At 45.7% G+C, this 27,500-nt stretch overlaps 1 protein-coding gene across 10 annotated transcripts in view; it reads right to left on the bottom strand.

Moving 5' to 3' along the window:
• The window catches only part of wdpcp (WD repeat containing planar cell polarity effector), a 236,262-nt gene that overhangs the window by 83,596 nt on the left and 125,166 nt on the right, over nucleotides 1–27,500 (bottom strand). For all 10 annotated transcript variants that reach the window (XM_045701792.1, XM_045701791.1, XM_045701790.1 and 7 more), the window contains one exon: nucleotides 7,466–7,602. In XM_045701792.1, coding sequence (XP_045557748.1) covers nucleotides 7,466–7,602 — 137 coding nt within the window. The remainder of the gene's footprint in view (nucleotides 1–7,465; nucleotides 7,603–27,500) is intronic.

Genomic DNA, 27,500 nt, shown 5'->3' with positions numbered 1-27,500 from the left:
TGTTACTACACACACTGTTATTACACACACTGTTATTACACACACTGTTATTACACACACTGTTATTACACACACTGTTACTACACACACTGTTACTACACACACTGTTATTACACACACTGTTACTACACACACTGTTATTACACACACTGTTATTACACACACTGTTATTACACACACTGTTACTACACACACTGTTATTACACACACTATCCCTGTCTTGTTCTCTCTCTATCCCTGTCTTGTTCTCTCTCTATCCCTGTCTTTTTCTCTCTCTATCCCTGTCTTGTTCTCTCTCTATCCCTGTCTTTTTCTCTCTCTATCCCTGTCTTTTTCTCTCTCTATCACTGTCTTTTTCTCTCTCTATCCCTGTCTTTTTCTCTCTCTATCCCTGTCTTTTTCTCTCTCTATCCCTGTCTTGTTCTCTCTCTATCCCTGTCTTTTTCTCTCTCTATCCCTGTCTTTTTCTCTCTATCACTGTCTTTTTCTCTCTCTATCACTGTCTTTTTCTCTCTCTATCCCAGCCCTGTTCTCTCTCTATCCCTGTCTTTTTCTCTCTCTATCCCTGTCTTGTTCTCTCTCTATCCCTGTCTTTTTCTCTCTCTATCCCAGCCCTGTTCTCTCTCTATCCCTGTCTTTTTCTCTCTCTATCCCTGTCTTTTTCTCTCTATCACTGTCTTTTTCTCTCTCTATCACTGTCTTTTTCTCTCTCTATCCCAGCCCTGTTCTCTCTCTATCCCTGTCTTTTTCTCTCTCTATCCCTGTCTTGTTCTCTCTCTATCCCTGTCTTGTTCTCTCTCTATCCCTGTCTTGTTCTCTCTCTATCCCTGTCTTTTTCTCTCTCTATCCCAGCCCTGTTCTCTCTCTATCCCTGTCTTGTTCTCTCTCTATCCCAGCCCTGTTCTCTCTCTATCCCTGTCTTTTTCTCTCTCTATCCCAGCCCTGTTCTCTCTCTATCACTGTCTTGTTCTCCCTCTATCCCTGTCTTTTTCTCTCTATCTCATTCACTCTCCCTCCCTCTCTTTATCCCTCTTTCATTCTACTTCCATCCTTGTCTCTCTCCCTCCTGCACTTTTCCCCTCTCTCGTTCCCTCTCATTCCCTCTCCCTCCCTCTCTCATTCCCTCTCCCTCCCTCTCTCTCCCTCCCAAATGTTGTAGAATACAGACAACACAAGTCACATCATCAAAGACCCTTTCTTACCCCTGACGTATCAACCCCCCGTTTTTTTAAACATTCGAAGCCAAGTATGATTTCAGTCACAACAAAGATCATCCATTTATTTGGATGAGACTTCTTGGTCATGCACACCCCCCCTCCCGCACGCGCTCCAGTCCTTAGCGCTACGCGGCGGCGCTAAGCTAACTGCTAACGCTGCCATTATCACATTACTAGCAGGCTTTTGTTGGGGCACGGGAGGGCTATGCGGGGTGGGACAGGGGGGCTCTGAAAGCAATCGCTCCTGCCGTACGTCTGGCTCCAGAAGCAGGGGCCTGATAAGGGGATCCCCCTCCCTCCCCTACCCACTAGCCCCCCTGGATGGTACAGCCCAGCCCTGGTCCACTGGATGGTACAGCCCAGCCCTGGTCCCCTGGATGGTACAGCCCAGCCCTGGTCCACTGGATGGTACAGCCCAGCCCTGGTCCACTGGATGGTGCAGCCCAGCCCTGGTCCCCTGGATGGTACAGCCCAGCCCTGGTCCACTGGATGGTACAGCCCAGCCCTGGTCCACTGGATGGTACAGCCCAGCCCTGGTCCACTGGATGGTACAGCCCAGCCCTGGTCCACTGGATGGTACAGCCCAGCCCTGGTCCACTGGATGGTACAGCCCAGCCCTGGTCCCCTGGATGGTACAGCCCAGCCCTGGTCCACTGGATGGTACAGCCCAGCCCTGGTCCCCTGGATGGTACAGCCCAGCCCTGGTCCACTGGATGGTACAGCCCAGCCCTGGTCCACTGGATGGTACAGCCCAGCCCTGGTCCCCTGGATGGTACAGCCCAGCCCTGGTCCACTGGATGGTACAGCCCAGCCCTGGTCCACTGGATGGTACAGCCCAGCCCTGGTCCACTGGGCTAAACTAGAAAAAGAGGCTGCTAGCTAATCCCCCAGAAAGTGGTTTTGATTATTGCTGACCAGCAAACGCCAAAAAGAAAAAAAGATGGGAAAGCAAGGAGGAAAGAAAAAGGGTGGAGGAAGGAGACAGAGAGACAAAATGGAGGACAGAGGGAAGGGGGTTAAAAGATACGTGTTGTTGATACATCCATTAGTACTTGGTTGATTGTCTGTTAATCCATGTGAGTTTATTGTTGTATTCCTTCATTTATTTATGTATCAATTTATTCGTTTATTTTTTTCATTCTTCACGTACACCAGTCCTCTTCTCTTCTGATGATCTTTCCTCCCTACATCCCCTCTCCTCTCTCTCCTCCATTCCTATATCCCCCTCTTCTCTCTCTCCTCCATTCCTACATCCCCCTCTTCTCTCTCTCCTTAATCCCTATATCCCCTCTCCTCTCTCCTCCATTCCCCTCCTCTCTCGCTCTCCTCCATCCCTCTATCCCCTCTTCTCTCCCTCCTCCATCCCTCTATCCCCATCTTCTCTCTCCTCCCTCCCTCACTCCCTCCCTGCCTCCTCCATCCCTATTTTCCCATCTTCTCCCTCCCTCCTCCCTCCCTCCCTCCCTCCCTCCCTCCCTCCCTCCCTCTCTCTCTATACCCCTCTTCTCTCGCTCTCTCTCCTCCATCCCTATATTCCCATGCCTATACCTGTGCTGTGACTGTCACTAGTGTAGTGAATAGTCTAGTGTGCGTATGCATGTATGAATAGAGCTGCTGACTTTGTTTGTACCTCAATTGTGTGTTCCGGGCAACAGATAAAGCTCAATGAAAGACTATTTGAAATGGGTCAGACAATGATCTGAGGAACATAAAGACATGGACCACACTACCATACCTGCAATGTCACCTGTCTGTCTCATTGGGGCTCGGTGTGGGCGTGTTAAGGGACCGGTGTGGGGGAGTGAGACGTGTGATCCCCCAAGCACCCAGAGAGCTCATTACAGCATTGTGGGCCGCAGAGCGTGGCGGCACGTCCCAAAAATATGCTCATTTCCAAAATAACAATCCAAACCACCCCCCACCCACATTAATAATGTAGGGGTAGACGGACCAACGACTTTAAACAGCACTACATTAATAATGTAGGTGTAGACGGACCAACGACTTTAAACAGCACCACATTAATAATGTAGGGGTAGACGGACCAACGACTTTAAACAGCACTACATTAATAATGTAGGGGTAGACGGACCAACGACTTTAAACAGCACCACATTAATAATGTAGGGGTAGACGGACCAACGACTTTAAACAGCACCTCATTAATAATGTAGGGGTAGACGGACCAACGACTTTAAACAGCACCACATTAATAATGTAGGGGTAGACGGACCAACGACTTTAAACAGCACTACATTAATAATGTAGGGGTAGACGGACCAACGACTTTAAACAGCACCACATTAATAATGTAAGGGTAGAGGGACCAACGACTTTAAACAGCACCACATTAATAATGTAGGGGTAGACGGACCAACGACTTTAAACAGCACCACATTAATAATGTAGGGGTAGACGGACCAACGAGTTTATACAGCACCTCATTAATAATGTAGGGGTAGACAGACCAACGACTTTAAACAGCACCTCAATAATAATGTAGGGGTAGACGGACCAACGACTTTAAACAGCACCACATTAATAATGTAGGGGTAGACGGACCAACGACTTTAAACAGCACCACATTAATAATGTAGGGGTAGACGGACCAACGACTTTAAACAGCACCACATTAATAATGTAGGGGTAGACGGACCAACGACTTTAAACAGCACCACATTAATAATGTAGGGGTAGACGGACCAACGACTTTAAACAGCACCACATTAATAATGTAGGGGTAGACGGACCAACGACTTTAAACAGCACTACATTAATAATGTAGGGGTAGACGGATCAACGACTTTAAACAGCACCACATTAATAATGTAGGGGTAGACGGACCAACGACTTTAAACAGCACCACATTAATAATGTAGGGGTAGACGGACCAACGACTTTAAACAGCACCACATTAATAATGTAGGGGTAGACGGACCAACGACTTTAAACAGCACCACATTAATAATGTAGGGGTAGACGGACCAACGACTTTAAACAGCACCTCATTAATAATGTAGGGGTAGACGGACCAACGACTTTAAACAGCACCTCATTAATAATGTAGGGGTAGACGGACCAACGACTTTAAACAGCACCACATTAATAATGTAGGGGTAGACGGACCAACGACTTTAAACAGCACCACATTAATAATGTAGGGGTAGACGGACCAACGACTTTAAACAGCACCACATTAATAATGTAGGGGTAGACGGACCAACGACTTTAAACAGCACCACATTAATAATGTAGGGGTAGACGGACCAACGACTTTAAACAGCACCACATTAATAATGTAGGGGTAGACGGACCAACGACTTTAAACAGCACCACATTAATAATGTAGGGGTAGACGGACCAACGACTTTAAACAGCACCACATTAATAATGTAGGGGTAGACGGACCAACGACTTTAAACAGCACCATTTAATAATGTAGGGGTAGACGGACCAACGACTTTAAACAGCACCTCATTAATAATGTAGGGGTAGACGGACCAACGACTTTAAACAGCACCTCATTAATAATGTAGGGGTAGACGGACCAATGACTTTAAACAGCACAACATTAATAATGTAGGGGTAGACGGACCAACGACTTTAAACAGCACCTCATTAATAATGTAGGGGTAGACGGACCAACGACTTTAAACAGCACCACATTAATAATGTAGGGGTAGACGGACCAACGACTTTAAACAGCACCACATTAATAATGTAGGGGTAGACGGACCAACGACTTTAAACAGCACCACATTAATAATGTAGGGGTAGACGGATCAACGACTTTAAACAGCACCACATTAATAATGTAGGGGTAGACGGACCAACGACTTTAAACAGCACCACATTAATAATGTAGGGGTAGACGGATCAACGACTTTAAACAGCACCACATTAATAATGTAGGGGTAGACGGACCAACGACTTTAAACAGCACCACATTAATAATGTAGGGGTAGACGGACCAACGACTTTAAACAGCACCTCATTAATAATGTAGGGGTAGACAGACCAACGACTTTAAACAGCACCTCATTAATAATGTAGGGGAAGACGGACCAACGACTTTAAACAGCACCACATTAATAATGTAGGGGTAGACGGACCAACGACTTTAAACAGCACCACATTAATAATGTAGGGGTAGACGGACCAACGACTTTAAACAGCACTACATTAATAATGTAGGGGTAGACGGATCAACGACTTTAAACAGCACCACATTAATAATGTAGGGGTAGACGGACCAACGACTTTAAACAGCACCACATTAATAATGTAGGGGTAGACGGACCAACGACTTTAAACAGCACCTCATTAATAATGTAGGGGTAGACGGACCAACGACTTTAAACAGCACTACATTAGAAATGTAGGGGTAGACGGACCAACGACTTTAAACTTTAGCTGGTATAGAGGTCTCACCATACGGCTGGTATAGAGGTCTCACCATACGGCTGGTATAGAGGTCTCACCATACGGCTGGTATAGAGGTCTCACCATACGACTGGTATAGAGGTCTCACCATACGGCTGGTATAGAGGTCTCACCATACGACTGGTATAGAGGTCTCACCATACTGCTGGTATAGAGGTCTCACCATACGACTGGTATAGAGGTCTCACCATACGACTGGTATAGAGGTCTCACCATACGGCTGGTATAGAGGTCTCACCATACTGCTGGTATAGTGGTCTCACCATACTGCTGGTATAGAGGTCTCACCATACGGCTGGTATAGAGATCTCACCATACTGCTGGTATAGAGGTCTCACCATACTGCTGGTATAGAGGTCTCACCATACGACTGGTATAGAGGTCTCACCATACGACTGGTATAGAGGTCTCACCATACTGCTGGTATAGAGGTCTCACCATACGGCTGGTATAGAGGTCTCACCATACGACTGGTATAGAGGTCTCACCATACGACTGGTATAGAGGTCTCACCATACGACTGGTATAAAGGTCTCACCATACGACTGGTATAGAGGTCTCACCATACGACTGGTATAGAGGTCTCACCATACGACTAGTATAGAGGTCTCACCATACGACTGGTATAAAGGTCTCACCATACGACTGGTATAGAGGTCTCACCATACGACTGGTATAGAGGTCTCACCATACGACTGGTATAGAGGTCTCACCATACGGCTGGTATAGAGGTCTCACCATACGGCTGGTATAGAGGTCTCACCATACGACTGGTATAGAGGTCTCACCATACGGCTGGTATAGAGGTCTCACCATACGGCTGGTATAGAGTTCTCACCATACTGCTGGTATAGAGGTCTCACCATACTGCTGGTATAGAGGTCTCACCATACGGCTGGTATAGAGGTCTCACCATACTGCTGGTATAGAGGTCTTGACACCGATCTCGACAAACCATTTGTGTATGGACCTCGCTTTGTGCACAGGGGCATTGTCATGCTGAAACAGGAAAGGGCCTTCCCCAAACTGTTGCCACAAAGTTGGAAGCACAGAATCGTCTAGAATGTCATTGTATGCTGTAGCGTTAAGATTTCCCTTCACTGGAACTAAGGGGCCTAGCCTGAACCAACCCAAAAACAGCCCCAGACCATTATTCCTCCTCCACCAGCCTGTACATTGGGGCAGGTAGCGTTCTCCTGGCATCCTCCAAACTCAGATTTCCAGATGGTGAAGCGTGATTAATCACTTCAGAGATCACATTTCCTCTGTGTGCAGCTGTTCAGCCATGGAAACACAATTTACGAATCTCCCAACAAACAGTTCTTGTGTTTACGTTGCTTCCAGAGGCAGTTTGGAATTCGGTAGTTTAAAAAAAATTCAGAACATTTTTACATGCTATGCGCTTCAGCACTCGCTGGTCTCGTTCTGTGAGCTTGTGTGGCCTACCACTTCGCAGCTGAGCCGTTGTTGCTCCTAGACGTTTCCACTTCACAATAACAGCACTTACAGTTGACTGGGGCAGCTCTAGCAGGGCAGAAATTTGACAAAATTATTTGTTGGAAAGGTGGTATCCTATGACGGTGCCACGTTGAAAGTCACTGAGCTCTTCAGTAAGGCCATTCTACTGCTAATGTTTGTCTATGGAGGTTGTATGGCTGTGTGCACGATTTCATACACCTGTCAGCAACGGGTGTGGCTGAAATAGTAAAATCCACAAATTTGAAGGGGTGTCCACATACCTTTGTATATATAGTGTATGTGTGTGTGTGCAGTGTGTGTATATATAGTGTGTGTGTGTACTGTGCCTTGAGTTCTGATGGGGAGAGTTTCTCCAGTCGGTGGCTGGTGTCAGGTGATCCCTGGTTCTTCCTGTTCAGATAGACTACACACACCTGGCTCTTCTCCAGGAACGACAGCAGCAGCAGCCTATCACTGAGCACCGCTGGGGATGACATCACACACAAAGGGTAAAGGTCAAGGTCTTAGACGGTGTGGTGCGTGTGATCTGAACTGTTTAGATAGGTATAAGCAGTGTAGTAGTGGAGTATCCACCTCCCTCCCTCCCTCCCTCCCTCCCTCCCTTCCTTCCTTCCTTCCTTCCTTCCTTCCTTCCTTCCTTCCTTCCTTCCTTCCTTCCTTCCTTCCTTCCTTCCTTCCTTCCTTCCTTCCCTCCCTCCCTTCTTTCCTCTCACCCGCCCTCCCTCCCTCCCAAACATTGAATAGTTAGGACAGCGTTTCCCAAACTCCCCCAAGGGGTCCATGTTTAGCTTTTTGCCCTAGCACTACACAGCTGATTCAGTCCATTAAAGCTTTTTGTCCTAGCACTACACAGCTGATTCAGTCCATTAAAGCTTTTTTCCCTAGCACTACACAGCTGATTCAGTCCATTAAAGCTTTTTTCCCTAGCACTACACAGCTGATTCAGTCCATTAAAGCTTTTTTCCCTAGCACTACACAGCTGATGCTGTCCATGAAAGCTTGTTGCCCTAGCACTACACAGCTGATTCAGTCCATTAAAGCTTTTTTCCCTAGCACTACACAGCTGATTCAGTCCATGAAAGCTTTTTTCCCTAGCACTACACAGCTGATTCAGTCCATTAAAGCTTGTTGCCCTAGCACTACACAGCTGATTCAGTCCATTAAAGCTTTTTTCCCTCGCACTACACAGCTGATTCAGTCCATTAAAGCTTTTTGTCCTAGTACTACACAGCTGATTCAGTCCATTAAAGCTTTTTTCCCTAGTACTACACAGCTGATTCAGTCCATTAAAGCTTGTTGCCCTAGCACTACACAGCTGATTCAGTCCATGAAAGCTTTTTGTCCTAGCACTACACAGCTGATTCAGTCCATTAAAGCTTTTTGCCCTAGCACTACACAGCTGATTCTGTCCATGAAAGCTTGTTGCCCTAGCACTACACAGCTGATTCAGTCCATTAAAGCTTTTTTCCCTAGCACTACACAGCTGATTCAGTCCATTAAAGCTTTTTTCCCTAGCACTACACAGCTGATTCAGTCCATGAAAGCTTTTTGTTCTAGCACTACACAGCTGATTCAGTCCATTAAAGCTTTTTTCCCTAGCACTACACAGCTGATTCAGTCCATTAAAGCTTGTTGCCCTAGTACTACACAGCTGATTCAGTCCATTAAAGCTTTTTTCCCTAGCACTACACAGCTGATTCAGTCCATTAAAGCTTTTTGCCCTAGTACTACACAGCTGATGCTGTCCATGAAAGCTTGTTGCCCTAGCACTACACAGCTGATTCAGTCCATTAAAGCTTTTTTTCCCTAGCACTACACAGCTGATTCAGTCCATTAAAGCTTTTTTCCCTAGCACTACACAGCTGATTCAGTCCATGAAAGCTTTTTGTCCTAGCACTACACAGCTGATTCAGTCCATTAAAGCTTTTTGCCCTAGCACTACACAGCTGATTCAGTCCATTAAAGCTTTTTTTCCCTAGCACTACACAGCTGATTCAGTCCATTAAAGCTTTTTTCCCTAGCACTACACAGCTGATTCAGTCCATGAAAGCTTTTTGCCCTAGCACTACACAGCTGATTCAGTCCATTAAAGCTTGTTGCCCTAGCACTACACAGCTGATTCAGTCCATTAAAGCTTTTTTCCCTAGCACTACACAGCTGATTCAGTCCATGAAAGCTTTTTTCCCTCGCACTACACAGCTGATTCAGTCCATTAAAGCTTTTTTCCCTCGCACTACACAGCTGATTCAGTCCATTAAAGCTTTTTGTCCTAGCACTACACAGCTGATTCAGTCCATTAAAGCTTTTTTCCCTAGCACTACACAGCTGATTCAGTCCATTAAAGCTTGTTGCCCTAGCACTACACAGCTGATTCAGTCCATGAAAGCTTTTTGTCCTAGCACTACACAGCTGATTCAGTCCATTAAAGCTTTTTGTCCTAGCACTACACAGCTGATTCAGTCCATGAAAGCTTGTTGCCCTAGCACTACACAGCTGATTCAGTCCATGAAAGCTTGTTGCCCTAGCACTACACAGCTGATTCAGTCCATTAAAGCTTTTTTCCCTAGCACTACACAGCTGATTCAGTCCATTAAAGCTTTTTTCCCTAGCACTACACAGCTGATTCAGTCCATTAAAGTTTTTTTCCCTAGCACTACACAGCTGATTCAGTCCATGAAAGCTTTTTGTCCTAGCACTACACAGCTGATTCAGTCCATTAAAGCTTTTTGTCCTAGCACTACACAGCTGATTCAGTCCATTAAAGCTTTTTTCCCTAGCACTACACAGCTGATTCAGTCCATTAAAGCTTTTTTCCCTAGCACTACACAGCTGATTCAGTCCATGAAAGCTTTTTGCCCTAGCACTACACAGCTGATTCAGTCCATTAAAGCTTTTTGTCCTAGCACTACACAGCTGATTCAGTCCATTAAAGCTTTTTGTCCTAGCACTACACAGCTGATTCAGTCCATTAAAGCTTTTTTCCCTAGCACTACACAGCTGATTCAGTCCATTAAAGCTTTTTTCCCTAGCACTACACAGCTGATTCAGTCCATGAAAGCTTTTTGCCCTAGCACTACACAGCTGATTCAGTCCATTAAAGCTTGTTGCCCTAGCGCTACACAGCTGATTCAGTCCATGAAAGCTTTTTTCCCTAGCACTACACAGCTGATTCAGTCCATTAAAGCTTGTTGCCCTAGCGCTACACAGCTGATTCAGTCCATTAAAGCTTGTTGCCCTAGCACTACACAGCTGATTCAGTCCATTAAAGCTTGTTGCCCTAGCACTACACAGCTGATTCAGTCCATTAAAGCTTGTTGCCCTAGCACCACACAGCTGATTCAGTCCATTAAAGCTTGTTGCCCTTGCACTACACAGCTGATTCAGTCCATTAAAGCTTGTTGCCCTAGCACTACACAGCTGATTCAGTCCATTAAAGCTTGTTGCCCTAGCACTACACAGCTGATTCAGTCCATGAAAGCTTTTTGCCCTAGCACTACACAGCTGATTCAGTCCATTAAAGCTTGTTGCCCTAGCGCTACACAGCTGATTCAGTCCATGAAAGCTTTTTTCCCTAGCACTACACAGCTGATTCAGTCCATTAAAGCTTGTTGCCCTAGCGCTACACAGCTGATTCAGTCCATGAAAGCTTGTTGCCCTAGCACTACACAGCTGATTCAGTCCATTAAAGCTTGTTGCCCTAGCGCTACACAGCTGATTCAGCCCATTAAAGCTTGATGATGAGTTGATCATTTGAATCAGCTGTGTAGCGCGAGGGGCAAAACAACTGAAATGCGCGCCCCCTTGTGGTCCCCAGGGCTGAGTTTGGGAAACTCTGAGGTGGACAAAGGGTTAGGAAGTGAATTGGGACCAGCTGTGAAACACTACGGTTTCGCCCCGCTCTACGCCCTACAGTAGAGCTACGATCCTTGTTGACATATTTCATGATAGAACTAAGCAGCCATAGAATCCTTTTCTAAAAGTCTCTGTTTTTTAAACTCTCCCTTCATCCCAATTTCAACAAGGAGCTGTGACTGCATCACACAGAGCAGTAGATTACACATATTTTACACCATCAAAGTATTACCGGCTGCTATTTGGCAGACAGAGGCCAAACGGGACATATACCTCACAGTTAACCCAACACACACACACAAACACACACGCACACGCAGACGCACATGCACCAGACAGACAGACAGACAGACAGACAGACGCGCACAGACACAGACACACGCACACACAGACAGACAGACACGCACATACAGACAAACACACACACACACACACACACACACACACACACACACACACACACACACACACACACACACACACACACACACACACACACACACACACACACACACACACACACACACACACGCAGTAAGCCCCCATTGCACATTATGTCAACATGTTGCTCAGAGGTTGGCGTGTGTGTGTCTACATATTTCTCATTCAGTCAGTCAATGGAATAGCATTTAGTGGATTTTAAGGGGTCTGTTTACCCCTGCCCCTAATCCCCCCCACATCAGCCACCTGGTCTCAAGTGGTCCAACCAACGCCCCGGTCCATCCTCAATCCCAAATCCTTCATTTAGGATTTTGTTGTTGATCGGATTAAATATAATCTAATAATCCCGTTTATAGACACTCTAGTCAGATCAATACCAAACGGACCATTTTAACTTGTTTATGAGTAATCTATAGCTGTGTCCCAAAAGGCCCCTTATTCCCTATATAGTGCACTACTTCTTGACCAGGGCCCATAGGGAATAGGGTGCCATTTTGGAACATGAAAAACCTTATGCGTAATGTATTAGAAAGACACTTTATGCATGACTTTGTTTAGGGAGAGTTAAGGCGATCATTGATGCTGGTATTTTATAATCATGGTGGACCAGTAGCATTAACAGAAATACCAGATAAAACCTAAGTCTTTAATACAGGACATATTATGAGGCATAGCGTTCCAGATATACACACCCAACTGTCCTGATTTCACATTGTATTTTTTTCCTCTCATATTCTGAAATGATATTTGCCCGATTTCTCCCTCTCGGAATGCTAGCGTATTAATTATTCATTTTTCACGCAACCACAGCGTGCGTCAGAAGCATAATTATACACACTCGTACACAAACATAGCACAAGCCATTGCTAATTGCTGTGTAGGTTACTAAATCTAGTGTGTGCATGAGTGTGTGTGTGTGCATGAGTGTGTGAGCCAATTCAAAGCAAGGTATGAGAACAGTACATGTCATTTTTTCTTCTCCCCACCATTTAAATTGGTTTAATTGGTTTAATAAACAGATACATTTTAACGAGACGGGGTTTAAGTGCAAATCAGGGTTTGCAGAGCTTGGTGAATAGAGTTTCGTTTAGCAGGATCAAGTGCAATTTCATCCCCTACTAGTCTCGAAGGGCCCACAGGCTACTGGTCTGAAGAGGAGAAGAGGAGGAGGAGAGGAGGAGGAGAGCAGGAGGAGGAGAGGAAGGAGAGAAAGGGAGAGAGGAAATGAGAGCAGGAGGAGGAGAGGAAGGAGAGAAAGGGAGAGAGGAAATGAGAGCAGGAGGAGGAGAGGAGAGAAGGAGAGGAAATGAGAGCAGGAGGAGGAGAGGAGAGAAGGAGAGAGAAGAGGAGAGAGGAAATGAGAGCAGGAGGAGGAGAGAAGGAGAGAGGAGAAATGTAATACAAAAGTAAAGCATCTTGAGAAGAGAAGGAGAGGAGAGGGATAGAGAGGAGAGGGATGGAGAGATGAGGGATGGAGAGGTGAGGTGAGGGATGGAGAGATGAGGGATGGAGAGGTGAGGGATGGAGAGATGAGGGATGGAGAGTAGAGGGATGGAGAGGTGAGGGATGGAGAGGAGAAAGAAGGAGAGGAGAGGGATGGAGAGGTGAGGGATGGAGAGATGAGGGATGGAGAGGTGAGGGATGGAGAGGTGAGGGATGGAGAGGAGAGGGATGGAGAGGTGAGGGATGGAGAGGAGAGAGATGGAGAGATGAGGGATGGAGAGATGAGGGATGGAAAGGAGAGGATGGAGAGGAGAGGGATGGAGAGGAGCGAGATGGAGAGATGAGGGATGGAGAGATGAGGGATGGAGAGGTGAGGGATGGAGAGGTGAGGGATGGAGAGATGAGGGATGGAGAGATGAGGGATGGAGAGGAGAGGGATGGAGAGGTGAGGGATGGAGAGGTGAGGGATGGAGAGGAGAGGGATGGAGAGGTGAGGGATGGAGAGGAGAGGGATGGAGAGGAGAGGGATGGAGAGGTGAGGGATGGAGAGGTGAGGGATGGAGAGGAGAGGGATGGAGAGGTGAGGGATGGAGAGATGAGGGATGGAGAGGAGAGAGATGGAGAGGTGAGGGATGGAGAGGTGAGGGATGGAGAGATGAGGGATGGAGAGGAGAGGGATGGAGAGGTGAGGGATGGAGAGGTGAGGGATGGAGAGATGAGGGATGGAGAGGTGAGGGATGGAGAGATAAGGGATGGAGAGATGAGGGATGAGAGATGAGGGATGGAGAGGTGAGGGATGGAGAGGTGAGGGATGGAGAGGAGAGGGATGGAGAGGAGAGAGATGGAAAGGAGAGGGATGGAGAGGTGAGGGTGAGGGATGGAAAGGTGAGGGATGGAGAGGAGAGGGTGAGGGATGGAGAGGTGAGGGATGGAGAGATGAGGGATGGAGAGATGAGGGATGGAGAGGTGAGGGATGGAGAGGAGCGAGATGGAGAGGTGAGGGATGGAGAGATGAGGGATGGAGAGGAGAGGGATGGAGAGGTGAGGGATGGAGATATGAGGGATGGAGAGATGAGGGATGGAGTGGAGAGGGATGGAGAGGTGAGGGATGGAGAGGTGAGTGATGGAGAGATGAGGGATGGAGAGGAGAGGGATGGAGAGGTGAGGGATGGAGAGGAGAGGGATGGAGAGGAGAGGGATGGAGAGGAGAGAGATGGAAAGGAGAGGGATGGAGAGGTGAGGGTGAGGGATGGAGAGGAGAGGGTGAGGGATGGAGAGGTGAGGGATGGAGAGATGAGGGATGGAGAGATGAGGGATGGAGAGGTGAGGGATGGAGAGGAGAGGGATGGAGAGGTGAGGGATGGAGAGGAGAGGGATGGAGAGGTAAGGGATGCAGAGATGAGGGATGGAGAGGAGAAAGAAGGAGAGGAGAGGGATGGAGAGGTGAGGGATGGAGAGGAGAGGGATGGAGAGGTGAGGGATGGAGAGGAGCAAGATGGAGAGATGAGGGATGGAGAGATGAGGGATGGAGAGATGAGGGATGGAGAGGAGAGGGATGGAGAGGAGAGGGATGGAGAGGAGCGAGATGGAGAGATGAGGGATGGAGAGATGAGGGATGGAGAGATGAGGGATGGAGAGGTGAGGGATGGAGAGGTGAGGGATGGAGAGATGAGGGATGGATAGATGAGGGATGGAGAGGAGAGGGATGGAGAGGTGAGGGATGGAGAGGAGAGGGATGGAGAGGTGAGGGATGGAGAGGAGAGGGATGGAGAGGAGAGGGATGGAGAGGAGAGGGATGGAGAGGAGAGGGATGAGAGAGGGAGGGATGGAGAGGAGAGGGATGGAGAGGAGAGGGATGGAGAGGATGGAGAGGAGAGGGATGGAGAGGAGGGATGGAGAGGAAGGGATGGGGAGAGAGGGATGGAGAGAGAGAGATGAGAAGGAGAAGGAGAGGAGAGGGATGGAGAGATGAGGGATGGAAGAGGAGAGGGATGGAGAGGTGAGGGATGGAGAGGAGAGGGATGGAGAGAAGAGGGATGGAGAGGAGAGGGATGGAGAGGTGAGGGATGGAGAGAGGATGGAGAGATGGAGGAGAGGGATGGAGAGGTGGGGATGAGAGATGGAGAGGGTGAGGGATGGAGAGGAGGAGGGATAGAGGGATGAGGGATGGAGAGGTGGAGAGAGAGGGATGGAGAGGTGAGGGATGGAGAGGAGAGGGATGGAGAGGAGAGGGATGGAGAGGAGAGGGATGGAGAGGAGAGGGATGGAGAGGTGAGGGATGGAGAGATGAGGGATGGAGAGGAGAGAGAAGGAGAGGTGAGGGATGGAGAGGTGAGGGATGGAGAGGAGAGGGATGGAGAGGTGAGGGATGGAGAGGAGAGGATGGAGAGTGAGGGATGGAGAGGTGAGGGATGGAGAGGTGAGGGATGGAGAGGAGAGGGATGGAGAGGAGAGGGATGGAGAGAGAGAGATGGAGGAGAGATGAGGGATGGAGAGATGAAGGATGGAGAGATGAGGGATAGAGAAGGAGGGATGGAGAGGTGAGGATGGAGAGGAGAAAGGGATAGAAGAGAGGATGGAGAGGAGGGAGATAGAAGAGAGGAAGGGATGGAGAAGAGAGGGATGGAGAGAGGAGAGATGGAGAGGAGAGGGATGGAGAGGAGAGGGATAGAAGAGGGATGGAGAAGAGATGAGGGATGGAGAAGGAGGGATGGAGAGGAGAGAGATGGAGAGGTGAGGGATGGAGAGGAGAGGGATGGAGAGGAGAGGGATGGAGAGGAGAGGGATGGAGAGAAGGAGAGAGAGAGATGAGGGAGAGAGGGATGGAGAGAGGGATGGAGAGATGAGAGAGAGAGATGGAGAGGAGAGGGATGGAGAGGTGAGGGATGGAGAGGAGAGGGATGGAGAGAGAGATGGAGAGGAGAGAGATGGAGAGGTGAGGGAGAGGGATGAAGGATGGAGAGATGAGGAGAGGGATGGAGAGGGATGGAGAGGTGAGGGATGGAGAGGTGAGGATGGAGAGATGAGGGATGGAGAAGAGGGAGAGAGATGGAGAGATGAGGATGGAGAGGAGAGGGATGGAGAGGAGGGATGGAGAGGAGAGGGATGGAGAGGAGAGAGATGGAAAGGAGAGGGATGGAGAGGTGAGGGAGGGGATGGAAAGGTGAGGGATAGAGGAGAGGAGAGGAGAGGGATGGAGAGGAGAGGGATGGAGAGGTGAGGGATGGAGAGGTGAGGGATGGAGAGGAGAGGGATGGAGAGGTGAGGGATGGAGAGGAGAGGGATGGAGAGGAGAGGGATGGAGAGGAGAGGGATGGAGAGGTGAGGGATGGAGAGGAGAGGGATGGAGAGGAGAGGGATAGAAGAGAGAGGTGAGGGATGGAGAGATAGAAGGAGAGAGGGATGGAGAGGAGAGGGATGGAGAGGAGAGGGATGGAGAGATGAGGGATGGAGAGGTGAGGGATGGAGAGGAGAGGGATGGAGAGGAGAGGGATGGAGAGAGAGATGGAGAGGAGAGGGATGGAGAGGAGAGGGATGGAGAGGAGAGGGATGGAGAGGAGAGGGATGAGAGGAGAGGGATGGAGAGGAGAGAGAGGGATAGAAGAGAGGGATGGAGAGGTGAGGGATGGAGAGATGAGGGATGAGAGAAGAGAGGGATGGAGAGGAGAGGGATAGAGAGGAGGGATGGAGAGGAGAGGGATGGAGAGAGATGGAAGGAGAGATGAGGATGAAGGAGAGAGATGGAGAGGTGAGGGATGGAAAGAGAGGGATGGAGAGGAGAGAGATAGAAAGAGAGGGATGGAGAGGAGAGGGATAGAGAAGAGGGATGGAGAGAGAGGTAGAGGAGAGAAAGAGGATAGAGAGAGAGGAAGAGATGAAGAAGGAGGGATGGAGAGGAGGAGGGATGGAAAGAGAGAGAGGATAGAGAGGGAGGGATGGAAAGGAGGAGAGATAGAGAGGAGAGAAAGAGGATGGAGAGGTGAGGGATGGAGAGAGAGGGATGGAGAGGAGAGGGATGGAGAGGAGAGGGATGGAGAGAGAGAGAGAAAGAAGAGGGAAGGAGAGAGAGGGATGAGAGAGGGGAGAGATAGAAGAAGAGAGGATGGAGAGGGGGATGGAGAGGGGAGAGATGGAGAGGAGAGGGATGGAGAGGAGAGGGATGGGAGAAGGGATGGAGAGAGATGGGAGAGGAGAGGGAGAGAGAGAGGAGAGGGATGGAGAGAGGAGGAGAGAAGAGGGAGAGATGGAGAAGGAGGGATAGAAGAGATGAGGGATAGAAGGGATGAAGAGAGAGAGAAGAGAGGGATGGAGAGGAGAGGGATGGAAGAGAGGAGGGATGGAGAGATGAGGGATGGAGAGGAGAAGAGATGGAAAGGAGGGATGGAGGAGAGAGGATAGAAGAAGGAGAGATGAGGAAGGAGAGATGGAGGGAGAGAGAGGGATGGAGAGATGAGGGATAGAAGAAGAGAGATGGAAAGAGAGGGATAGAGGAGAGGAGAGATAGAAGAGAGAGAGATAGAGAGGGAAGGGATGGAGAGAGAGAGATAGAAAGAGGGATGGAGAGGAGGGATGGAGAGAGTAGGGATGAAAGAGAGAGAGAGGGATGGAGGAGAAGGATAGAGAAGAAAGGATAGAGAAGGAGAGGATGGAAGGTGAGGGATAGAGAGATGAGGGATAGAAGAGAGAGAGATGGAAGAGAGGATGAGAAGAGAGAAGGAAAGAGGGGGAAGAGAGGAGAGAGATGGAGAGAAGAGGGATGAGAGAGAGGGATAGAAGAGGAGAGGGATGGGAGGAGAGGGATGAGAGAGGAGAGGATAGAAGAGAAGGGAGAGATAGAGAAGAGATGAGGAGGGAAAGAAGGAGAGAGATGAAGGGAAGAGGAAGAGAGAGAGAGGGATGAGAAGAAGGATAGAGAGGAAAGGGATAGAGAGAGGAAAGAGATGGAGAGAAAGAGATGAAGAAGGGAAGGATGAGGAGAGAGATAGAAGAAGAGAGAGGATGAGAGGAGAAAGAGGAGAGAGATGGAGGGAGAGGGAGAGGAGAGGAAAGAGATGGAAAAGAGGGATGGAGAGGGAGGGATAGAGGAGAGAGATAGGGAAAGAGAGGGATGGAGAGGGAGAGATGGAGAGAGGGATGGAGAGGAGAAAGATGGAGAGAGAGGGATGGAGAGGAGAAGGAGAGGATAGAAGGAGAGAGAGATAGAAGAAGAGAGGAAGGGATAGAAGAAGAGAGATAGAAGAGGAAAGAAAGGAAGAGATGAGAGAAGAGAAGAAGAGAGAGAGATAGAGGAGAAGAAAGGAAGAGAAAGGGATAGAGAGGAAGGATAGAGAGAGAAAGGTAGAGAAGAAAGGAAAGATGAAGGAAAGAGATAGAAGAGAAAGAGATAGAGAAAAGAGATAGAAAAGAAAGAGATAGAGGAAAGAGATAGAAAAGGAAAGAGATAGAAGAAGAAAGAGATAGAAGAGAAAGAGATAGAAAGAAGAAAAGAAAGAAAGAAGAAAGAGATAGAAGAAAAGGAGAAAGAGATAGAAGAGAGGTAAAGAAGAGAAGAGATAGAAAAAGGCAAAGAGATAGAAGAAGAAAGAGATAGAAGAAAGAGAAGAGAAAAGAGATAGAGAAGAGAAAGAGATAGAAGAAGAAGAAAGGATAAAAAGAAAAGAGATAGAAAAGAAAGAGATAGAAGAAGAAGAAAGAGATAGAAGAGAAAGAGATAGAAGAAAGAAAAGAAGAAAGAAGAGATAGAAGGAAGAAAGAGATGAAAAGAAGAAGAGATGGAGAAGAAAGAGATAGAAGAAAAGAAGAAAGAAAGAGATAGAAGAAAGAGATAGAAGAAGAAAGAGATAGAAGAAAGAAAGAGAGAAGAAAGAGATAAAGAAGAAAGAGAAAGAGAAGAAGAAGAGAAGGAAGAAGATAGAAGAGAAAGAGATAGAAGAAAGTAAAGAGATAGAGAAGAAAGGATAGAAGAAAGAATAGAGAGAAAGAGATGAGGAAGAGATGAGAGAGAAGAGAAGAGATAGAAGAAGAGAGGAAGAGAAAGAGATAGAAGAAGGAAGAGATGAAGAAAGAGATGGGAAAGAGTAGAAGAGAGATGAAGAGATAGAAGAAGATAAAGAGAAGAAGAAAGATGAAGAGAGAAAGAGATAGAAGAAAGAGATAGAAAGAAAGAGATAGAAGAGAAAGAGATAGAAGAAGAAGAGATAGAGAGAAGATAGAAGAAGAGATAGAAGAAAGAGATAGAAGAAAAGAGATAAAAAGAAAGAGATAGAAGAAGAAAGAGATAGAAGAAGAAAGAGATAGAGAAGAGAAGAGATAGAAGAAAGAGATAGAAGAAAGAGATAGAAGAGAAAAGAGATAGAAAGAAGAGAGAAAGAGAGAAGAAGAGATAGAAGAGAAAGAAGGAAGAAAGAGATAGAAGAAGAAGAGATAGAAAGAAGAAGAGAAAGAGATAGAAGAAAAAAGATAAGAAGAGAGGAAGAAGGGATAGAGAGAAAGAGATAGAAGAAAGAGATAGAAGAGAGAGATAGAAGAAGAGATAGAAGAGAAGAGATAGAGAGAAAGGATAGAGAGGGGAAAGAGATAGAAGAAGAAGAGATAGAAGAGAGAGAGAGATAGAAGAGGAAAGAGATGGAAGAAGAGAAAGAGATAGAGAAAGAGAGGAAGAGAAGAGAGAAAGAAAGAAGATAGAGAAGAGAAAGAAGAAGAGATAGAAGAGAAAGAGATAGAAGAGAAAGAGATAGAAGAAAGAGAAGAGATAGAAAGAAGAAGAAGAAGAGATAGAAAGAAAGAGATAGAAGAAAAGAGATAGAAAGAAAGAGAGAAGAGATAGAAGAAAGAGAAAGAAAGAGATAGAGAAGAAAGAGATAGAAGAGAAAGAGATAGAAGAAGATGAGAGAGATAGAAAGAAGAAAGAGATGAAGAAGAAAGAGATAGAGAAAGAGATAGAAGAAAAGAGATAGAAGAAAGAAGAAAGAGATGAAGGAAGGAGAAAGAGGATGAAGAAGAGAAAGAGATAGAAGAAAGAGGTGAAAGATGAAGAAAGGAGGAAGAAAGAGATAGAAGAGAAGAAGATAGAAAGAGAAGATAGAGAAAGTAAAGAGATAGAAGAAAAGAGATAGAAAGAAGAGAGAGATGGAGAAGAAAGAAAGAGATAGAAGAAAGAAAGAGATAGAAAGAGAAGAGATGGAAGAAGAAAGAGATAGAAGAAAGAGATGAGAGAAAGAGATAGAAAAGAAGGAAGAAAGAAAGAAAAGAAGATAGAGAAGAAGAAAGAGATAGAAGAGAGGAAAGAGATAGAAGAGAAAGAGATAGAAAGAAAGAAAGATAAGAAGAAAGAGATAGAAAGAAGAGATAGAAGAAAGAGATAGAAAGAAAAGAGATAGAAGAAGAAAGAGGTGAAGAAAGGATGAAGAAGAAGATAGAAAGAAGAAGAAAGAAGAAAGAAGAAAGAGATCGAAAGAGGAGAAGAAAGAGATAGAAGAAAGAGATAGGAAAGAGATAGAAGAAGAGAAAGAAGAAAGAGAAGAAAGTAAAGAGATAGAAGAAGAAAGAGATAGAAGAAGAAAGAGATAGAAGGAAGAAAAGAGATAGAAGAGAAGAGATAGAAGAAGAAGAGATAGAGAGAGATAGAAGAAGATGGAGAAGAGATAGAAAGAAGAGATAGAAGAAGAAAAGAGATGGAGAGAAGGAGAAAGAAAGAGATAGAAGAAGAAAGATAGAAGAGATAGAAGAAGAGAAGAGAAGAAAGAAGAAGAAAGAAGAGATAGAAGAAGAAAGGATAGAAGAGAAGAAGAGATAGAAGAGAAGAGATAGAAAGAGAAAGGATGGAAGAAAGAGATAGAGAAGAAAGAGATAGAAGAAGAAAGAGATAGAAGAAAGAGAAGAGAGAGAAGAAGAAAGAGATAGAAGAGAGAGAGATAGAAAGAAAGAAAGAGATAGAAGAAGGAAGAAAGAAAGAAAGAGATAGAAGAAGAAAGAGATAGAAGAAGAGAAAGAGTGAAAAGAAAGAGATGGAAGAGAGAAAGGGAAAGAGAAAGAGATAGAAGAAGAAAGAAAGAGAAAGAGATAGAAGAAAGAAAGAGATAGAAGAAAGGAGAAGAGATAGAAAAAAGAGATAGAGAAGAAAGAGAAAGAGATAGAAAGAAAGAGAAGATAGAAGAAGAAAGAGATAAAGAAGAAGAAAGAGAAAGAAAGAGATAGAAGAAGAAAGAAGAAAGAAGAGAAAGAGATAGAAGAGAAGAAAGAGATAGAAGAGAAAAGAGATAGAAGAGGAAAGAGATAGAAAGAAGAAAGAAGAGATAGAGAAGAGATAAAAGAAAGATAGAGAAGAAAGAGATAGAAAAAAGGATAGAAGAAGAAAGAGATAGAAGAAAGTAAAGAGATAGAAGAAGAAAGATAGAAGAGATAAAGAGATAGAAAGAAGAAAGAGATAGAAGAAGAAGAGATAGAAAGATAGAAGGATGGGAAAGAGATAGAAGAAGAAAGAGATAGAAAGAAAGAGATAGAAGAAAGAAAAGAAGATAGAAGAAAGAGAGAGAAAGAGAAAGAGATAGAAGAGAGAGATAGGAAGAAAGAGATAGAAGAAAGGTAAAGAGATGAAGAAGAGAAAGAGAGAAGAAGAAAGAGATAGAAAAGAAAGAGAGAGAAGAAAGAAAGAGAAAGAGATAGAAGAGAAAGAAGAGAGGGAAGAAGAAGAATGAAAGAGATAGAAGAAGAAAGGATAGAAAGAAGAAAGAGATAGAAGAGAGAGAGATGGAAGATAGAAGAGAAGAAGAGGAGAAAAGAAGGATAGAAAGATAAAGAGATAGAAGAAAGAGAGAGATAGAAGAGAAAGAGATAGAAGAAAGAGAAGAAAGAGATAAAGAAAGAGAGAAAGAGATAGAAAGAAAGAGATAGAGAAAGAGAAAGAGATAGAAGAGAAAGAAGAGATGGAAAGAAAGAGAAGAAAGAAGAAAGAAAGAGATGGAAGAAAGAGATAGAACGTAAAGAGATAGAAAGAATGAAGGATGAAGAAAGAAAGAGATAGAAGAAGAAGAAGATAGAGAAGAAAGAAAGAGATAGAAAGGTAAAGAGATAGAAGAAAGTAAAGAGATAGAAGAATAAAGAGATAGAAAGAAAAGGATAGAAAAGAAAGAGATAGAAAGAAGAGAAGAAAGGAAGAAAAGAGATAAAGAAGAGATAGAAGAAGAAAGGATAGAAGAAAGAGATAGAAAGAAGAAAGGATAAGAGAAGAAAAGAAAGAGATAGAAGAAAAGAGGAAGTAAAGAGATGAAAGGTAAAGAGATAGAAAGATAAAGAGATGAAGAGTAAAGAGATAGAAGAAGAAAGAGATAGAAAGAAAAGAGATAGAAGAAAGAGATAGAAGAAGAAAGAGATAGAAGAAGAAAGAGATAGAAGAAAGAAAGAGATAGAAGAAAGAAAGAAAGAGATAGAAGAGAAAGAGATAGAAAGAAGAAAGAGATAGAAGAAGGGAAAGAGATAGAAAGGAAAGGATGGAAGAAAGAGATAGAAGATAAGAAGAAGAGAAAGAGATAGAAGAAGAAAGAGATAGAAGAAGAGAAAGAGATAGAAGAAAGAGATAGAAGAGAAGATGAAAGAAAGGATAGAGAAGAAGAGAAGAAGATAGAAGAGAAAGAGAAAGATAGAGAAAGTAAAGAGATAGAAAAGAGATGAAGAAAGAGATAGAAGAAGAGAAGATAGAAGAAAGAGATAGAGAAGAAAGAGATAGAAGAGAAAGATAGAAAGAGAAGATAGAAAGAGGATGAAGAGAGAAGGATAGAAAAGTAAGAGATAGAAGAAGAAAAGAGATAGAAGAGAAGAGAAGAAAGAGAAGGAAGATAGAAGAGATGGAAGAAGAAAGGATGAAGAAGAAAGAGATAGAAGAAGAAAGAGATAGAGAAGAGAAAGAGATAGAAGAAGAAGAGAGATAGAAAGAGAAAGAGATAGAAGAAGGAGAAAGAAGAGATAGAAAGAAAGATAGAAAGAAGAAAGATAGAGAAGAAAGAGATAGAAGAGAAAGAGATAGAAGAAAAGAAAGAGATAGAAAGAAGAAAGAGATAGAAGAAGAGAAAGAGATAGAAAGAAGATAGAAGAGGAAAGAGATAGAAGAAGAAAAGAGATAGAAGAAAGAGATAGAAGAAGAGAAAGAGATAGAAGAAAGATGAGAAAGAGAAAGAGATGAAAGAAAGAGATAGAGAAAGAGATAGAAGAAGTAAAGAGATAGAAGAAGAAAGAGATAGAGAAGGTAAAGAGATAGAAGATAAGAGATAGAAGAAGAAAGAGTGAGAAAGAGATAGAGAAGAGTAAAGAGATAGAAGAAGAAAGAGATAGAAAGAAGAAAGAGATAGAAGAAGAAAAGAGATAGAAGGAAGAAAGAGATAGAAAGAAGAAAGAGATAGAAGAAGAAGAGATAGAAGAAAGAAAGGTAAAGAGTAGAAAAGTAAAGAAGAAAGAGAAGAGATAGAAGAAGGTAAAGAGATAGAAAGAAGAAAGAGAAAGAGGATAGAAGAGAAGGATAGAAGAAGAAGAGTGAAAGAAGGATCGAAGAAGAGAGAAGAGATAGAAGAAAGAGATAAAAGAAGAAAGAGATAGAAAGAGAGAAGAGAAGGTAGGAGATAGAAGAAGGATAGAAGAGGAAAGAGATAGAAGAGAAAGAGATAGAAAGAGAGGAAGGAGAAAGAGATAGAAAGAAGAAAGAGATAGAGGGTAAAGAGATAGAGAAGAAAGAGATAGAAGAAAGAGATAGAGAAAGAGATAGAGAAAGTGAAGAGAAGAGTGGAGAAAGAAAGAAGAAAGAGATGAAGAAAGAGATAGAAGAAAGTGAGATAGAAGAAGAAAGAGATGAAGAGAAAAGAGATAGAAGAAGAAAGAGATAGAAAGAGAAAGAAAGAAAGAGAAGAAAGAGATAGAAAAGTAAAGATGGAAGAAAGAGATAGAAGAAGTAAAGAGATAGAAGAAGAACGAGATAGAAAGAAAAGAGGTAGAAGAAGAAAGAAAGAGATAGAAAGAGTGAGAGATGAAGAAAGTAAAGGATAGAAAGAAAGAGATAGAAGAAGAAAGAGAATGAAGAAGAAAAGAAAGAGAAAGGATGGAGAGGTGAGGGATGGAGAGGAGAGGGATGGAGAGATGAGGGATGGAGAGGTGAGGGATGGAGAGGAGAGGGATGGAGAGGTGAGGGATGGAGAGGAGAGGGATGGAGAGGTGAGGGATGGAGAGGTGAGAGATGGAGAGGAGAAGGATGGAGAGGTGAGGGATGGAGAGGTGAGGGATGGAGAGATGAGGGATGAGAGATAGAAGCAATAAAATAGTAGAGCAGAGAAAAGCAGAGAGTAGTGGAGAAGAGATGAAAATGGAAGGAAAGTACATGTTGGAGTCCCTGTCTGGAGTCCCTGTCTGGAGTCCCTGTCTGGAGTCCCTGTCTGGAGTCCCTGTCTGGAGTCCCTGTCTGGAGTCCCTGTCTGGAGTCCCTGTCTGGAGTCCCTGTCTGGAGTCCCTGTCTGGGGTCCCTGTCTGGAGTCCCTGTCTGGAGTCCCTGTCTGGAGTCCCTGTCTGGGGTCCCTGTCTGGAGTCCCTGTCTGGAGTCCCTGTCTGGAGTCCCTGTCTGGAGTCCCTGTCTGGGGTCCCTGTCTGGAGTCCCTGTCTGGAGTCCCTGTCTGGAGTCCCTGTCTGGAGTCCCTGTCTGGAGTCCCTGTCTGGGGTCCCTGTCTGGAGTCCCTGTCTGGAGTCCCTGTCTGGAGTCCCTGTCTGTAGTCCCTGTCTGGAGTCCCTGTCTGGAGTCCCTGTCTGTAGTCCCTGTCTGGAGTCCCTGTCTGGAGTCCCTGTCTGGGGTCCCTGTCTGGGGTCCCTGTCTGGAGTCCCTGTCTGGAGTCCCTGTCTGGGGTCCCTGTCTGGAGTCCCTGTCTGGAGTCCCTGTCTGGAGTCCCTGTCTGGAGTCCCTGTCTGGAGTCCCTGTCTGGAGTCCCTGTCTGGAGTCCCTGTCTGGAGTCCCTGTCTGGAGTCCCTGTCTGGAGTCCCTGTCTGGAGTCCCTGTCTGGAGTCCCTGTCTGGAGTCCCTGTCTGGGGTCCCTGTCTGAAGTCCCTGTCTGGAGTCCCTGTCTGGAGTCCCTGTCTGGAGTCCCTGTCTGGAGTCCCTGTCTGGCCTGTCTGGAGTCCCTGTCTGGCCTGTCTGAAGGGGCCTAAGGGACAGTTTGTCAGAGTAACCATATATCCCTTAAATGAGAAGGAGGAGTGGCCAGTGTGAGACAGTACAGGTCTGTTTGTCTGTCCGCCACAGGGTAACTGAACACTGACAGATGTGCGAGCCCCCCCTACTCCTCCCTTACACACACACACACACACACACACACACACACACAACCACATGCACACACTCACACACCCACATGCGTGCACACACAACCACATGCACACACACACACACCCACATGCGTGCACACTCACCCACATGCACACACACGCAACCACATGCACACACACACACACAGCGCCATTCCCCGGAACCCACCATCAATTACTCTGGTAATTACTGCCTCGGAGGCTTTCAATGGAGCTCAGTGGGAGGTGTTTATATGGCTGATGTGTGTGTGTGTGTGTGTGTGTGTGTGTGTGTGTGTGTGTGTGTGTGTGTGTGTGTGTGTGTGTGTGTGTGTGTGTGTGTGTGTGTGTTCAAGGTACAGAGTGGCTTTATCAGGTGTCAGGAGACCGGGGACGGAAGCAGAGCCAACGTTATGAACAAATCATTGATGGAAAAAAGACCTGTCCTGTGTTCCAAACAGAACCCATCTCCCCTATGGGCCCTGGTCTAAACGAGTGCACTATACAGGGAAGAGGAAGCCAGTTGGAACACATCCATTATGAGACATAATCAGCAGGTTTGGGTCGGCGTTCCGTGTTCTGGCCGGAGTGGAGCAGTATTCCCAGGAGAATTCTGAGACGCTGGAAAAACAACTCCGGCCTCCTCTTAAGGGAGACCCAGAACGTACACACAGAAGGATTAACGCTCAATTAGCTTTATAAAGCACCTGAATCTCACCTGTGGCACCACCTGTGTGTGAGTGTGTGTTGTGTGTTTTGTGTGAGTGTGTGTTGTGTGGGTGTGTGTTGTGTGTGTTGTGTGAGTGTGTGTTGTGTGGGTGTGTGTTGTGTGAGTGTGTGTTGTGTGGGTGTGTGTTGTGTGTGTTGTGTGAGTGTGTGTTCTGTGGGTGTGTGTTGTGTGGGTGTGTGTTGTGTGGGTGTGTGTTGTGTGTTGTGTGAGTGTGTGGTGTGTGTGTGTTTTGTGTGTGTGTTGTGTGTGTTGAGTGTGTGTTGTTTGAGTGTGTGTTGTGTGAGTGTGTGTTGTGTGAGTGTGTGTTGTGTTGTGTGTGTTGTGTTGTGTGAGTGTGTGTTGTGTGAGTGTGTGGTGTGTGTGTGTTGTGTGAGTGTGTGTTTGTGTTGTGTGTGTGTGTGTGAGTGTGTGTTGTGTGAGTTGAGAATAGGTCATAGGATAACAGAAGGTATTTGTCTTCATCGGGGCTTCAGCACTAACTGTAGCAGGACAGAGGACGTACACTACATGACAAACAGTATGGGGACACCTGCTCATCCAATATCTCATTCTAAAATCCTGGGCATTAATATGGAGCTGGTCCCCTCCTTTGCTGCTATAACAGCCTCCACTCTTCTGGGAAGGCTTTCCACTTGCTTCCATTCAGCCATAAGAGCATTAGTGAGGTCAGGGACTGATGTTGGGCGATTAGGGCTCGCAGTCGGCGTTACAATTCATCCCAAAGGTGTTCGATGGGGTTGAGGTCAGGGCTCTGTGCAGGCCAGTCAAGTTCTTCACAGAGCCCTGACCTCAACCCCATCGAATACCTTTGGGACGAATTGTAACGCCAACTGCGAGCCAGGTCTAATCTAATAATCTAATTTTATCATACAGATATCGACAAACGATATCTGGATGGACCTCGCTTTGTGCACAGGAGCATTGTCATACTGAAACAGGGAAGGGCCTTCCCCAAACTTTTGCCACAAAGTTGGAAGCACAGAATGGTCTAGAATGTCATTGTATGCTGTAGATTTCCCTTTACTGGTACTAAGGGGGCTAGCTTGAAACATGAAGAACAGCCCCAAACCATTATTCCTCCTCCACCAAACTTTACAGTTGTCACTATGCATTTTGGGAGGTAGCATTCTCCTGGCATCCACCAAACTCAGATTAGTCCGTCGTACTGCCAGATGGTGAAGCGTGATTCATCACTCCAGAGAATGTGTTTCCACTGCTCCAGAGTGCAATGGAGGCGAGCTTTACACCACTCCACCTGACGCTTGGCATTGCACATGGTGATCTTAGGCTTGTGTGCGGCTGCTCTGCCATGGAAACCCATTTCATGAAGCTCCCGACAAACAGTTCTTGTGCTGACGTTGCTTCCAGAGGCAGTTTGGAACTCAGTAGTGAGTGTTGCAACCGAGGACAGATGATTTTTACGCGCTTCAGCACTCGGCGGTCCCGTTCTGTGAGTTTGTGTGGCCTACCACTTCGCGGCTGAGCCGTTGTTGCTCCTAGATGTTTCCACTTCACAATAACAGCCGAATCCACTAATTTGAAGGGGTGTCCACATACTGCTTTAAATATAGTGTAAGTTTTGAGTT

This window comes from Salmo salar, chromosome ssa18, assembly GCF_905237065.1.
Source record: "Salmo salar chromosome ssa18, Ssal_v3.1, whole genome shotgun sequence".
NCBI classification, from domain to species: Eukaryota; Metazoa; Chordata; class Actinopteri; order Salmoniformes; family Salmonidae; genus Salmo; species Salmo salar.
This window is presented reverse-complemented; position numbering and strand designations above follow the sequence as displayed.